The sequence below is a fragment of the Cottoperca gobio genome, chromosome 21, assembly GCF_900634415.1.
Source record: "Cottoperca gobio chromosome 21, fCotGob3.1, whole genome shotgun sequence".
Taxonomy (NCBI): domain Eukaryota; kingdom Metazoa; phylum Chordata; class Actinopteri; order Perciformes; family Bovichtidae; genus Cottoperca; species Cottoperca gobio.
In genome coordinates, this window is record NC_041375.1 from 14,195,518 (window position 1) to 14,211,833 (window position 16,316).

The 16,316-nt window shown below is 40.4% G+C and overlaps 1 protein-coding gene across 2 annotated transcripts in view; it reads right to left on the reverse strand.

Moving 5' to 3' along the window:
• Nucleotides 1-16,316, reverse strand: part of pkp4 (plakophilin 4) — a 74,641-nt gene that overhangs the window by 30,520 nt on the left and 27,805 nt on the right. Inside the window, exons 3-6 of one of the 2 annotated variants that reach the window (XM_029458642.1) lie at nt 13,246-13,358; nt 6,464-6,498; nt 835-960; nt 228-421 (exon numbers count right to left, since the gene is read on the reverse strand). In XM_029458642.1, the coding sequence (XP_029314502.1) occupies nt 228-421; nt 835-960; nt 6,464-6,498; nt 13,246-13,358 (468 nt within the window). Of the gene's footprint in view, nt 1-227; nt 422-834; nt 961-6,463; nt 6,499-13,245; nt 13,359-16,316 lie in introns of those variants that run through there. The other variant, XM_029458643.1, reaches the window with a different exon arrangement.

Sequence of the window (16,316 nt, forward strand, 5' to 3'; positions counted from 1 at the left end):
AAAGAAAAACAATATGGCTTCTTCAATCTTTCGAAAACTATGAAATTATTAAAAAATCATGTTGTTTGCTCTGCAATCATTTTACCTGTGCAATGATAGAGACATGCTAAATAACACAGCATGAAATAAACCAAATCATCACAGGGCATATTAATTTTCTTAGTTTCTTTTTGTTCTTGACAACTGAACAGCAGCAATGTGTTGTACGTGGATTGCTCGCAGTGTACCTGGACTGAAGCCTGGCCCTCGGCCCTGGTATTCCTCCCCAGGGTACCAGTGCCGGCGCCAGGGAAGGAGTGCTGCACTCTCAGCTCAGCCTTGCCCATGTTCTGACTGCTGTGGTAGCCGCTGCTGGCATCCTGGTAGCCACTGTCGGAGTACGAGTTCATCTGAGTTGAGCTACGCGAATTCCCCGTAGACCCTGAGAGTGTGACAGGAAAAGAAGGCCACAAATTAAAAGCAGAGGACTTGTTAGCAGAACAAGACACAGACACATCATGCATGGCATCATGACCTTAACTTAGACAGTATTACTAATGACAAATAGCCCAGCTGGGGGGAGAAGTGTTCTGCCACCTTTATAATTCAGTATGCCACAGCCTTTCATGAGCCGTGATGAGGTATCAGTTGTTTTGAGTGACATTCAAAGTATAAAGATGGGAAAGATAAAAAAGGTGCAGACGAAACAGGTTTTCTGAATCATCGAAAGTAATAATTTGTAGTTGGAAGATTGCTATAAACATTTAGTGGGAAAGTGCTGAGGTAAGAAAATGAAGACGAGAGTTAGAGAAGAGAAGGCTGCAGACGATAGAGAAGGCAATAAAAGACCCTCACTTTCATGGAGGGAGGACTGCTCCGGGGAGTACAGCGACACCTGCTCTGACTCAGTCCTGATGCGGTAGCTAGGCGACTGGGAGCTGTCAGTCACCCGAGACTTGGTGTCCCCCGAGGTGGAGGCATCTGGGAAGACACAGCAGAGAAGGGAGTCAGACAGAGAGGAAGCGCCTCAGGTCTGAAACAATTAAGAGTTGTGTCTTTGGATGGAAAGCTTATAATAGACATTAAAGCCGTTAACAAATCGATGTAGTTGTGAGGAAACAATAACAGACAATGATTTCTGCAACATTAGTTTCACACTTGTGTACAGTTGGAGTCATTACATTTTATTGCCACTCATTTGGGAAGGCAAAGTTGGGCAGCATGTCACCGAGTAAACAGCCTCGCTCTAAATATAAACATTTCCCTACATCCCCCTTCATGCGACGACCGGTGTGGCAAACAGGAAGTTATATCCCTGTGCACAATGTTTCCCTGTAATCACGACCTAGTTAAGCGTGACCAGTGTCGACGGGTTGCTCTGCAAAACGCAGCAAGTGGAGGGGAACAGGGAGGCAAACATTGGCGGGCAGGGTCTGTCGAATCCTGTCCGATTAGCTGGTGTGAGAATGAGAGTCGAATCCCGGTTAGAAGCCGCCTTGTTGCCCAAGGTGACCCGTTGAACAAATCTGTTGACACATAAGCCTAGTGCGGTGTTTGACAACCTGGAAATTTGAACTCCCACCTCTGAGATCTAAGAGTGTTTGTCCATTTACAGGTGGGACTCGAGCAGATCGGGTCAGATTTCCATTATACGCATTTGACACGGCCTGTTGGGTAAAGGTCGGCCCACGACTTCATTCAGCAAGTCCATTCTGTATCAGACGTCGTCATTATTTGCGAAACACCTTGCCAATTGTGCCACTTTCTACAGTGCTGCTATTTCTAATGACCCTGCTTAAAATAACAACACTTATAAATGTAAGTTTCAGTTTCTCTTTAGTCTCGCTTTCTTACTCGCCCACGCTTTGTCTCCTGTGTACTTTTATTTCTAGAATAGGAAAACATGTATATGCTGGGTAAAGGTGAATCAAACGGTTCCGTAGCCAGAGGGAACTTCTTAGATGGCCATCTGATTCATTATGCTTTAAAAATGATAAAATAATGGACATATTGTCAATATTTACATTTGATTTTATTTATTATATATATATATATATATATATATATATATATATATATATATATATATATATATATATATATATATATATATATATATGACCACATGGAGATGATGATGTGTTTAACAACAGTGTTATCTATTACTATAATGGCAACTGTATTTTTTTATTTCTTTTACACCTGTGATAAGAGGGTTAAGGGAGGCGGGGGTGCTTTGACTCTTTCTTCCCGTTTTTGCACCGTTTCTTTATTGTCTTCAGTATGTAAAAGGACAGTCCATAAATAAAAGTAATAAAATGAATATAGGCTACTTTACTCATATTTATAACACTGACAGCCCATTTCTTCAGTGCGGACGTTGCCTGAAAGCTGGATCTAAATTTAATTATGTTTGTGCGAGAGAGGCTCTCTGAAGCTGGTCCAAACCTTCATGCCCCGACAGATAAATAGGCCTGCAGACAAATTACTACAGGACACTATACAAAATATAATAGGAACACATCTGGAAATCTCACGCCGTTTGACGTAATTAAAACTAATCTGACAGGAGAGGTGGGCTGCAATGTGACAGAATAAAATATACTTCACCCAGCAGCACCTCTCCTTCTCGGGGTCAAACTTTCCTCAGTACTCACAATGAATGTTCATACATTGCAGTGGATGCTGCAATTGTTAAATCAATCAAATCTTTTTGTTTTTACTTGAAAGATGTTTGGCAGGTTGATGGGAGTGTAATAGGAATGCACCACGGTCAGGCAACGCCGCCCCAATGACCTTTGGCAACGGCCCTGACGTTCAGAGACGACGTTTATGACAAACATCACATTTGAAATCATTAAAGTTTCATGTGGGTGATATAAAAAGGGAATTTTAAAAGTATTTACAAAAGAAAAAATACAGTTCTATAAGATCCAAAAGCGTTTATATGTTCTTTAAACGTCAGTAATGGCAAGAGTGAACAAGGTTTTTTTTCTCCCTCCATCTTGGCAGTGACTCTGTGTCTGGCTCACAGTGTCGGATTTTTATACTGAGCCTTGACCCCGTTTGATAAATGAGATGCCAAAAAGCCGGAAGAGCGCAGGATCAGGATGAAACGGAGACGGCAAGAAAGAAAAGGACACAAGCCCCTTTTAACACATTGAAGATTAAACATTAGTGGCTTCAAATATGCTTCTATCGCAGGAGTTTTGGGCATTCAGAATTAGCTCTCTTGTATGTAATCATTTATTGTTGTTAATGGAGTTCTTACACAGGTTACCTCTGTGATTTTTTTCATTTTTAAACTTATTTTGCAGTTGGATGTTAACCTCTATGGCTTATACTCTCTTTAATAACCCTAGTTGTCAAAGCAACCTATACCCCAAGACTTTTTCTTGCCTATTAATAATGTATTAGATAAAACTGTAGAATACTGCTGCCCAGTTTACAGTCCAGCAGCACCCACACAGACAATCAGCTTCTCTGTAGCTCAGAAGGATTGTATTTCTATTCTCTAAGTGTCTTACTTGATTTAAAAGAGCAACTTTGAGGCTATCCCTAGTTTATTTAATGTGTTGGGAAATTGTGTGGGTTTAAATCAAAGGGACATCAGGACTTGTGACATAATGGACGGTGGCCATGCTGGTTCAAGTTAACCAATAATAAATCTGGATTTTAGTGCTAATATTGAGCATAGTGAGGTTGAAATGATATATTCATAAAGTACCACAGCATCCAACGGGCCAGGAACAATAACATGGGGAAGAAATAATTGTCATAAGCGAGAAGAATGTGCAGGTGTATTGTTGAGTATTCACTTCTCAATGTCGTGCAATTTGCAAATTGCTGAAGACCTGCTTCTTGTCATGTCATCTTCTCTAAAAATATGTTGCTGGATCCTGAGTTTAATTTATTATCATTATTTTTAACAGCATATGCACGTCTGAAGAAAAAGAAGCAGTGAAACAAAAAGTGACGGGACAGAAAGCTTTCACACTGGGGTGTTTGTCTTCTGCTCTCAGCGGACATGAGGTGCGACCGTATTGACATTTCCTGGGGTTAGGTTTGTTTCCACAGCAACACTTCTGTCCCAAACGATCGGACAGTGGAGACATACGGTGGCTCATGAGGCCAATAAGCCTCACAGACAAACATGGCCCATTACGCTCCGTGTCACACATTCAGACTTTAATTCATTTAGATTGGAAAAAGTACATTACCGCATTTGACTATCATTTATCATCTACACTACGATGAGAAATCAATACGAAGCAAAACAGTGATTGTGATTAGACTCTGTTCAAACACTAACCAAATGTATTCAGCAAGGAAATGGGCACCGAATGAGAAAACTGAGTGGTATTAATATTCCCAGTGCATATGTACAACTATAACCCCCATAGGCTTTTCTGACGGAATCGACAATAAAAGATTAATGACCATTGCAGACATTTGCCAAGTCCCACCGTGCAATTAATAAGCCATGAAATACATTAGTACATTCAATTCATTATCTGTTCTCAGCTGAAGAACCTTCAAGGATGTGGACTAAACAAACAGAGAGTAAAGCGGTCGGAGAGATCCTTACGCTCCATGTCCCTGATGGTGTGTGTGTGTGTGTGTGTGTGTGTGTGTGTGTGTGTGTGTGTGTGTGTGTGCAGAAATAGCTTAGATAAATATTAAAACAAGAATACGCCTTAGGCTGTCCATTACTGTATGCTTGATTGAAAGCTCATGTTATGAGTAGGAAATGCCTGTACACACACACACACACGCGCACACACACACCAATATTAAAAAGCACTTAGCAGAACAGTTAAGCCTTACTAATATTACATATGCCAAAATCTAAATTGGTGTGATACTGAACAGAACTAGTCCACTATAATTTAGTGTGGACCTCGTAAGGTAAGCAAGACTATGTAAGCAGATGGGTATTTCATTCTAACAGTGGTTATTGAGGTCCAACAGGAAAAGGCATTAAAGAATACTTTGTGAATGTAAGCTAGCTTCATACACAAGGTAGAGAGAGCAACAGGTTGCTTCTAAACTGTAGAGAGAAAACATAAAACACGTCTATGTACTTTAGTATTTAATCATGGTTAAAAGACAATCAAGTGTGTGCCCATTCTTTAATTTATTCAAATAACCTGAAGCGTACTTTGTTTTATGTATCGTTGTCCTTGTTTTAAAGTCTTTCATGTGCCCTTATGAAATGTGCTTTGCTATACGTTCAGTATTGCTGTTCATGCTTTAATGTATTTCCTGTGTGTTTTGTAGCAGTTATAACAGCGGGACTGCAGTCGGAAATTAGCCAAGATGGCTAAACTGGCACACAAACAGAAATGTCTATTGACTCTCTGAGACCTGCGGGATCGCCGGCGGCCCCGGCCGACTTTGCAGTCTTTACAAAGACTGTAGTGGGCTGATACTACTATGATATACTGATATCAGAAGAAACTAAGCAATCAATTGAGACCAACCATGTTACGCTAGCTTGTCACAAAAAACTGTTATTTTCCCCTATTCTAAAAAATGGTGTATTTTAATATTTCTGCATCCTACAGTGTTTGAATTGTATACATCGGGTATGACAGTAAAGCGGAGACTCTTGTGGATCCAATAAGCCCAATTGTATTCCTGTGTGATGATGTTAGTCCCAGAAGCAGCCATTTCATTGTAGTGAGACACTTTTGTTAAGTTTGACCTTGCTGTATAAAATTAGCTGTTTTGAGCTCTAATCACAACCTCACGAAACTTTACAACCACAAACTACAGAATGAGACCATTCAGATGATGTATGCCTTTCCTAGGTATATTGACAATAAGGGGAATTCTGGGAAGTTTCCAGAACGGAAGAGCTCGCCCACAGATCGCCGAAAAAAACAATTCTTGCGGAAATCTCCAAATGTCAAAAGTTTTTGATTTTCCAAATCCACATCACAGCATAACGTTTTTATATGGTGTTCCTCAAGGTATTGGTGTCTTAATGTGGTATTTTGAAAGGATTTTTGACCAATCATCAATTCTCGAGGAGGTGAAATATGTTGAAATTTGGCAGCAAATCTGTGTAACAAATGGCATCAACACAAAACAACTTATGAGACATAGTAGATGGTGATGATAGCGTTGATCCCTTACTTCGAACATAATATTCTGAGCCCTTATACACTCTAAACTTTCAAATTTGAATAAAACTATTATATTAAATATTTATGACTAAAAACACTCGACACACAGTGCTGAGCTACATCTGCACCTCTGCATTAATCTTCAGAGTCTCAGCTTTCAGATGGTGTACACCACTTCTATGTGGAATATACGGATGGACTGCAATCTCCCCCTAAAGACAACCTGTCCCCCTCTAAAAAAAGACAGAAATGGGTCTATGTGGGCCTCTAAGGGTTAATGTGCACTGTCCCTGGAACTCTAAACTGTGAAGAGGGATAGCCTTTCAATGATTTCAGTGTTCGAGTTGACATACCTGCAATTCTCCAAGGCAGGGACTTCTCAGATGAGCTGTGTGGGGGAAAACAGGAGATGAAAAAGTGAATACATGCACCGCAAACCAGAGACACCACAGTGAATGACATGAGTGAAATCATCTGGAAGAGACACCTTTCGGCATCATGTACTCTTTCCCTGAGCCTTTCAGAAAAGGGTCAACGATGGCAATCACTGTGTTGGAAAAAAAACAGCTAGGATGTTCAGAATATACCGCCTAAGAGCACATTTAATGTTTACAACTCAGATGTAACGTCCATTCCTGTCATCTGTGTTTATAAAGACCTAAAGGTGTTTTGGTGACAGCTAGTGTTTTGTTTGAGGACAAATCAGCACTGAAAATAACCTATGATTGCGGGACTGGAAGCTGTTGTTGCACCTGCAGCTTTAATAAACATTCTGAGCCAAAAAGTTTGAAAAAGGCCAGTGGATTGAATACATCCTGATGGGAGCTGAAACTGAGCACAAACAAGGGAGGCAAAGTCCTGACAGCAAATCAGAAGTGATCATACGGTACATTCACATGCGCTCATTGTACAAGCTCATAGCATCCTGACAGCCGAACATAATCCTGACGTGCATGCATTTATGGCAGCACGGAGAAAATCTCAGAGAGATACTCAGTCTCTAGAAAATAATGGTTGAGCCAGTCTGTGGCCACAACGCTGAGGATACAAAGCAGCAAAGATGAATCTAGTGACAGTGTGTGGGTGACAGATGATGAATCATCCCAGGTCAGTGGATGAAGGATCATACCCAACAGCAAGCTCAGAGCAAGAAAGCATCTAATCAAGCACCCAGTGGTAGACTATGGCACAAATCCATTCAATCCTTTTGGGAAATGTGAGATATTTTGACTAGTCCCACCACAGATACCTTTTATTGATAGATAGAGCATCAGATTTAACCGGCTGATAGCAGCGCAATGCCAAGGAGTGTGCATAATCAGGCCGTATCATCTTTAATTACTTTCCCCAGTGTAATCGTTTTTACATTGGACGGCTTAGTTTAGGATTCTGCGCATGTTACCGTTATAAGTACGGCATAACCTTTTAACAGAGAACTATAAATCCACCTCATGCCTTCACCAAACCGTCACAGCAGGAACCTTACACAGATTCCTGCAATCAAGGTGTCTACATGAGGCAGCAAGGTGGAAGCAGGGAGACAATTACAGCATGTAAACTGTAGCCAGCTGTTCTTTTTGCCTCTACAGCTTGTTAGATGATTGAAAGCTTTTCTACCAAGTACTGCTTTGAATGGAGTGCCAATGCATTCAGTTTAATTATAGTATTTCTTGTGAGTTTCTTTTAGAATTTCTCAGAGTTGCACAAACTTAAAAAAACAAACATTTAATTTATGTTTTTTCAGTCAATGCAAGAGAACAGTATGAACCATTTTGATCTTCTTAAACCCTAACCTTAGGATGCTCATAAATATGTCATTTCAATTATAACTCAAACTCAAAATATAACTTCAAAGGTCAAAATATTTTATATCAAATATTTTACTGAATCGTATGAATATATTAAAGAAAAACACATAGTAATCTTGCAGCACATGCACTGCATTCAAACGGTAATTCACAGTCAAGGCCTCAGCAGAAAAGAAAATACATCTTAATGGCTACCTTTCAAAAATACTCTCACAAAAGTGAAGGCCATTTACGATCTCGCTATCTTTTCAAAGTATTCCCAGCCCTTTTCTTTTTTTAATATCCACGGCATTACTATCGAGCGCCTGATGTTGCAACCGTTGCTATTCTTCCATCTAAGGTGACACTCTATGAGCTTTAAGAAGCGAGGCTCTCCGCATTTTAATGAGCACCCGGGCAATTAAAAAGAGGAAGTTGGGCGAGTTGTGCTCCACTGAACCACAGCAGATGAAGTAGAAGAATGGAGACCATAACAATGATGCACCATGCGTGCTGCACGCCGACCGGCTGGCTGGGCGAAGGCAGCGTTGAGAGATTGTAAAGCTGTCGATGCTGATAAACAGGCCTAACCCTGACGAGACGCTTTATTTCCAATCAAACCTTTTGGTCGGTTGGAGGTTGCATCGTTTAGGAGTTTTGCCAGAGGTCAAGTTTGATGACCACTCCCTGTTTGCTTGTAGAAAAGAAGGTGGTGGTCAACTCTGGAGGTGTCATGAAATGTAACGACTACCATCAGAACCCTTAAGTGTGCTGTCACCTCTGCTTTCGTCCCGCTGAGTTATTGAGCCAAGCAGTGTGAGCTCAATGGTTAAAAGCTAATCTCCATTCACACACAAACGTCCAATGACAGCCAAATTATTTGTCCTTCTCTGGCTTTAGAGAAAAGGTGTCAAAATGGTGTTACATGTTTTCTTTATGGAGTCCCTTGGAGGTGGTGGATAGATGGATACAGGTCCCCCAATGTACTTTAAAATGTGATTAAATCTTTTGGTAGTAAAACAAAACATCGTGTAAATGGGAAACTTGGCTCATTAGATAGGATTAGAAAAATACTGGATAACAAATGCAGATTTCTGCTGGAGAGAACTGATTATTTAGCCTTTATGAAACCTTTACCTATGTTTCTGAGAAGTCTTGTGGCCATTTGCGTGCCAAAGAAAGAAAGTACTTAACTACTTATAGCTTTTTGAGGTTGTCTCTAAACTTGAAGAAGTAGTATTGATGTTTCAGCTGAAACTACAAACATTAACCACTAAATAAAAGGTGACGCACAGTTAAACAATAGGCTTTTTAGTGAATTTTAACACAGGGCACAGTGAAGAAAACGGTCTGCTCTTCAACAGAAAGTTCAGTTCAGTCCCAAGAACCCAGGAATAACACACACACACAAAGTAATAACACAGAGACGCAGTGATGTTCTTTGTACAAAGAGTCTCACAACAAACATGCAGAGACGGATAGGGATCCTGAAAACCATGGTCTGCTAAGTAGCAACAATCTACTGTTTAATGGTGATTTATTTCTGCTTCGATACGTTACCACAAGCAAACATAACATAGATTATAACCGTCACAAAAATTGCATACAATTTCAAGTCTTAATCCTGATACCAATGGCAACTAGTGTTTGCTTACTGTGTGAATGAAAGTTTTGCAGTTTGTTCAGTGCTGGGAGGTCAATCACAAGCCTTGAGGCCACAATAACAAATTCCACTGAGAAAGTTCCAAGGCTATTAGAAAATACAGTACTACCCCTGAAGTAGGGACTTTTTGTGGGCCAGGGACTAACTTTAGACTAACTGTTTTGTCAGATGAAATGCAGATTGAGCGCTTGAGTTCCAAGAATCATTTGTGGGTTATTTTCAAAGTTCCTTCAGCCGAGCAGAGCGCCTTGGTAGATAAGTGGCTACAGTGTTTGCTATACAACCGCAACGTCTGAGGTTCATTTCCGGCCTAGGGACCTTTGTTGCATGTTTTGACCTTTCTGTCAACTAATGGCTCTAACAACCTGGTGGTAAAAGTTGAAATGACAGGATGTTACATTCCAAAATCAAGCTATCATTTAATGACGGTAGCTACCAGGAACCAGGCAAAATACAATGTAACAGAACAGGAATGGATAATCACTTCATTTTCAGGCCAAGTTATCTGGTCAGAGGGGAATGATTTTGGCTGTCAGTCCCAACACCATCAATCACAACAGCTACATAATGCTTACGAAAGAGCAGAGGGACTCAAAATCAAGACCTGTCTCTATCAATATGCCACTAAATGAAACATGATACAGATCTACTTCGAGCTCTGGGCTGTCCAGCTGTGGGTTTATCCTCAATGAGATGGTATAGCCAGTGTTAAACTTTGCAGTAACCCTTTGCAATGACCTTGTAAAAGGCGTAATATAATGTCAATGATTATAAACCTAGTAGTCGCAACAAGCGGATGCTTATTAATATTGTAATTATCAGCTAATTTAGTAAATATTTTTGTTTTGGCAGACAATTGTTTAACATTTGGCTCGTTTGATCTACCAATTCTTGTGAAAATATTGTTATTCTTTTTTTCCTTTTGTTAACCTGCCACCGATTCAGTGAGCTAAACGCTGCACAAACAGATTGGGCTGCTGATTTTCATTGTGACTGGCACACGCACAGAAATTCATATTATACTCGTTATATTGAGACAAGAAAGATTGCTTGGTCCTCTAGCTTTTATTCTAAAATTAATCTTGAAGTACAGTCTGTTAAATGTCACGAGAGAATGAGTGACTGCAGAACTAACAGGAAACCAAGTGCGTTGCTTATATCTTCATAAATGGATACACTTAAAATTAGGGTCTAAAATGAAGTTATTTTTAAAGAGGAAATGAAAGTAATTAGCCTGGCTCTATGTATGTTTAGAGAGCTGTTGTCCAGACCTATTTTGGCAGCACCTGAAGTGGCTCTATACCTGCGCCTCTCTAAAAAGGGAGAAAGGGGAAATTGACACTCTTAGTCCTGAGTGCTACAATCTTCTGGCAGTAGGTGGATGTTTTTTGCAGGTATGCAGGCTGGAGAGCAAGAATGCATTGTGTAAGGGCACAGGAATCATTATCACAAAGCCAGAAGAGATTGCAGAGAGCCATTACAGCCCCCATTCAAACCAAGTGTCATGTATCCAGATATATCCCAATTGTATCAGGGTCCATTTTAGAACAAATGCGACTCAACCCTGGCATCAAGGGACCATTTGTGAACAATATGCAAATAACACTTCCATTTCTTTAGACATGTGGGCATGGGATGGTACCATGCGATTGGACTATAACTTCAGGTAGCCTCGAGTCAAGATTACACTCAAGCTCACACTTCATGACTTTCGAAATTGTCAGATCAGCTGTACTTTTCACATTACAAAATTTGAATTTGGAGTCTTAAAGTCGTTCCTGTTTTCACACTGCAAGATTTTTCCCCAGGAAGAATCCCCGATGAGTATGTCTGGTGTCCAAACTACGTTTCGAGACGAAAACACGCGGAAGACGGGAAATTACATAATAATGCGTCTAGTCATGCTCATTTGCACACATGTTCACAAATTACTAACTGTACTATAGTGATATTCTTTACTATATATAGCTTATTTCCTTTCGGTGCAACAACATTTCCGACAGGTCCAGATATTTAGCCGGCACGAGCAAACAGCATTTTTGCCTCTGATAAGGGGACTTTGCAACAAGTGGAAGATCGGCGAGTGGAAAATCAGGGCTAAAGTCACGTAGTGGGAACAAGTCATTAGTTAAAGACTTTGGGCAATGAGGTACTTTTTTATGGAACAATGGATACATTATAAACACAGCAGGGAGCAAGGGGGAAGAGGAAAGTGCCAAGCAAAGCCCTTACTGTAGTTTAGTGCATATTGGAGGCTTGATGATTACCCAGAGTAATGTGTTCCTCTTATATGAAAGAGTACTCCATATTAATAACCATCCAGTGTGAGGGGATATTGGTAAAAAGCAACACTACTTGAATGACGGTCCCTCAGTGGTGAGGGTCACACTAACATATAGTCACGTGTCTCCATGTCCATATCAGAAAATGGCTTGAGTAACTATGTTTTGATTTAAAGTCTGACCATTATATCCTTATATAATCAGAAAGGTTCCAATGAGACATAACACATGTGACTAAAACAGTTCTGCATCAGTGTATAGGTTCAATACAGCACTACGCTGTGTCATCAAAACTCCTGGTCTTCATGGAAGAAAATAAGCAAAAGTAAAAAACAAAAACAAAAGAAAACACAATATTAATAGTGCCTGAAAAATCGGACTATTAAGCAATCTCTTAAATGTCACAGTCTATTAACCTCTATTGTAATTTCCCTTGCCACTTTAAGGAATTATATTTGTATCAGCCCTTAAAGACGGTCCATCTATTATTTGTTAATAAGTGCAACTACAACTGAAAACAGTGACGTTACAAAACTACGATATTATGACTTTAATGTAAAAATGCAGACGTGCGTATTCACATTACGTGTGAAAACCTTTTGACCTTGATGCTTTTATTCTGCAGTATTTTATCAAGAGTATAGTTTATTTAGGTGTTAATTTAAACAGTCGTTGTTGGTCAAAGCCAATAGCATTCCTGTACATCACTGCATCTCCATATCTTCTGATTCTTTCTCAAATAAACATTGAGTCGATAATGTAAGACTGGTGTCAACCCTACTTCACAGCGGCTCTGTGAAGCCCATTGAGATATTGTACGTGGTATTGAGCTGTACAAATGAACCTGACATGTCTGAGCCACAGGAGACAGGACAGAATGTGTGGTCACTGAGGTGTGATGATCAGGCAGCCTCGTGTCTTAGCTGACGAAAAGGGAATGAGCTCCCAGAACAAACTCAAGAGTTTAAAGTTCCACGCTCCTGCCACGCTGACAGAAGCGCTTCACTGAGCAACACTCCACTATCATGCACATTCCGTCTCTGATACACGGAGGCTTCATTTATTGCCTGCAAAGTCAGTTGTTTTTTATGTTCCTTTTAGCTTGAAGTGATTTGAGTCAATTAGCCATGACAGAATCCTGCACAGATACATTTCTAACTGATACAACCATGTTTCTGATAAGCTAAGATAACACTTGAGTAATTACAGCCATTTCCAAATAACAGGACAGGAGGGGACATTTTTAGATTTACAGTCCAATCATATTTGAGAACACTGGGACGCTCCATCACTATGCCATAAGGTTACACTATGGAATATGGTCACTGCTGCGAAGGATGAAAACGCCATGTGTTGGACTATGGCTCCGAGTCTGTGTGTGTGTGTGTACATCTTCTTATTACCTGCTGCTACCAGCGCCTGGCGACTCAGCCCCAAGTCTGCATCTTTCCAGCTGATTGGCCACAATCTGCCTCTCCACCTCCAGCTCCCTAGTTAGCCGCTCAAACTGGAGCTCCTACGCAGAAAAACAACACAAAAATAAGGGTCAGAAATACATTATAATCAGAGAGCTTTAAGTATTTTGATATGACAAATGAGAAGTTAATACGAGTGAGGCAGGTTGAAACTTTGACAGCTAGCAGTGGTGTGCTTCATCATGTGGGTTAATGATGACACAAAATAGACACGTATGGCACTGCAAACAAGCTAATTCCATATTTAAATGTTAGCTCACGAGAAGGGAGAAATATAGAGAACACACACAATATATGGTACTGCCATTTCTCCAGCCCACACAGAGAGATAAGCACCACTTCAGTGGGTGATATTTAGCCTCGGTGGCACTGTTCCTATAGGTGTCGAGTAGAAATCAGCATTTGACTAATTATCCAGCCTGAGCGAGGTTATTACTTGCCTCTCTACCTCTCTAGCTCAAAGCACTGCCTCATCACACACACACACACACAGTCTATTGTACACAGAAAAGGTATCACACACACACACACACACACACACACACACACACACACACACACACACACACACACACACACACACACACACACACACACACACCTTAGAAATACCTTTTACTCACCCACACTATCCGGGCAGTATAAAAAGTATCTGCGTTCTAGCAACAGCACTTGTAGTTTTCTTGCAAAAAGGCCTCACTCACCATAAGTTTATGTACATGGTCAATTACATTTACAGCCAGCTGCATAAACACACACACACCTTCTTGTGTGACCTGTCTGAGGACTACACTAAGACCAGCCTACTTTTCACACCTACTCTCCGATGTTCCCCAAGGTAAACTGAAATTTCCCTTCACATTGTGCACATGCTCTATTACTCACCCCTCCCCCAAACTACTACTTTATACCCTCCACTGCTCTCCTCTCCCCTCTTCTCCTCTACCTCAGTTGGAGATATGTTAAGGCCCAGACACACCAAACAGACATCAAATAACTAGCGGCAACGGAGCAAACTGTTGCGTTGCATCACGTTGCCTGCGTCTTGGCCAAAAAGTTGCATTTGGACACACCGCAAAGACTACAGCCAGCAGCCAACTGGCAAGAGAGGAAATAACTCTCCATAGCAGATGGCGGCGGTAGTCTGTATTCGTCATTAGAAAAGGGAAACCGGAAGACCTAGGACTGTAAATATACAAGCCAATATTATGATACACACATTAAAAACGAAGCAGCATTTTCCGACCATTTTCACACCACTCTTGCAGACCACCTATCGTCCTTCCAGATGGCCATGTCGTTGTGAAAATAGTAAGAGTATTGATCGTGTGCATGTGACGTCACGCTTATTTCCCAACCCGGAATTCAGCCATGTTGGATGGTATATACAACCAAGACGGCGGCCGTTCACGTGTGAGTTGCTGCAACGCTTTGTAATTTTCTTTGTATTTAAACGTCCAAGATTGAAAGAAAATGCCAACCTTGTGCGCAGTGTATAATTGTGGTCATAGCGCTACTCTTGATCCAGAGAAACAGTTCTTTAGATTTCCTAGAATCATCAAAAACAACGATCCACAAAAGAGGGATGAATTGCTGTCTACCAAACGCCGTAAGCTGTGGTTTAGCAACATAAATAGTAAAGATTTAACTGAAGAAAAAGCACAATTCACCCGTGTGTGCGGCCGGAAAATGTGCCATGCCTTAAACAAATATATATTGGTAGAACCAAACCGTTAAACAAATTAAATAATTAGAACCATTTCCTTCAATGTAATCATCATTGGTTGAATATTGCTTGATGAATTGGCCACGTAAAATGAATTCCTCAAACTTAATTGGCCTTTGAGCTGCCTCTTGCTATTTGAGAAACACTTGAGAAAACAGTGTAATTCCCATGTATACCAGAAAGTGAATGAGCAAATTACATTTTCATTTTCAGATCATTATCTCAATCATTTCATTGCCCAGCACAGGCCAGTGTTAAGATGCAGACTCCCTAGGAAGGGATCATCCCAATATCTGCTTATGCCTGATAAAAAATAAATTTAAAAAACACACACCTACAAGCTAACAGAGTGCAGATACAGCTGCGGGAGTAGGACAGAGATAGAGTGGCCATAACACTGATTTACTTAGAAGGAGAATTGAGCCATTAATCCTCAGTGTGACACTTAACCCCTACTGAGTGATTTAGTCAATGAAAATAGCCAATATCAACCAATCATTCCAAACAATCTTGCCCGTTTCCATTCTCACTTTTCTTGAGACAGATGTGGCTCAGTATGAATAATCAAAATACAGAAATGTATTTATACAATATGTGCAGATGGTATAAGGATTTATTCAATTCATTGGCTTCATTTGACAACGTTAATTTAAAGAAATGGGACATAATGAAACGTCAATTTCTTAGCCAGAAATCTTGAGATCTGAACTCTTAGTCATGCACACACATCTCATAGAAATGCACACACAGCCTGAAGGTGACAAACAATATGGGCTGTTCTCTAGCTAGGCCTCGAGATTGAACCCTACTAAGTGATGCATAATGTGGCCGTGCTAGTTGGAGGATTGTTTCCCACAAGAGACAGTCAAGCGATGGAACTATTGTGAGAACATTTCTGCACATACACAAAGATGTCTGTATCTTGTATGCATTTACGAGTCTGTGGTAAACAATAAATTAAAAAAGGCTTGACGGTGAAAAGCAGGGATAAGACTTAACGTTAAACCTTCAATGTATAAAAGAGAGGATACTGAATAATAGAGGGAGAGATCATTCAAACACAGTGTACTCGATACAAATCTGGAATTGGTGCAGTGTGTGATTCTGCCACCAACGTGCAAGAGAGAGAACATAAGGTGAAAGTGACAAGAGATGGGTATAATCTATACACTCACAGATAACAGAGGAAGAAGAGAGAAAATGTGAACATTAAAATATTGAATAACAGTTCACTCCCACTAGATATGTTAGTCTGGGCATATAAGAGGGTGTA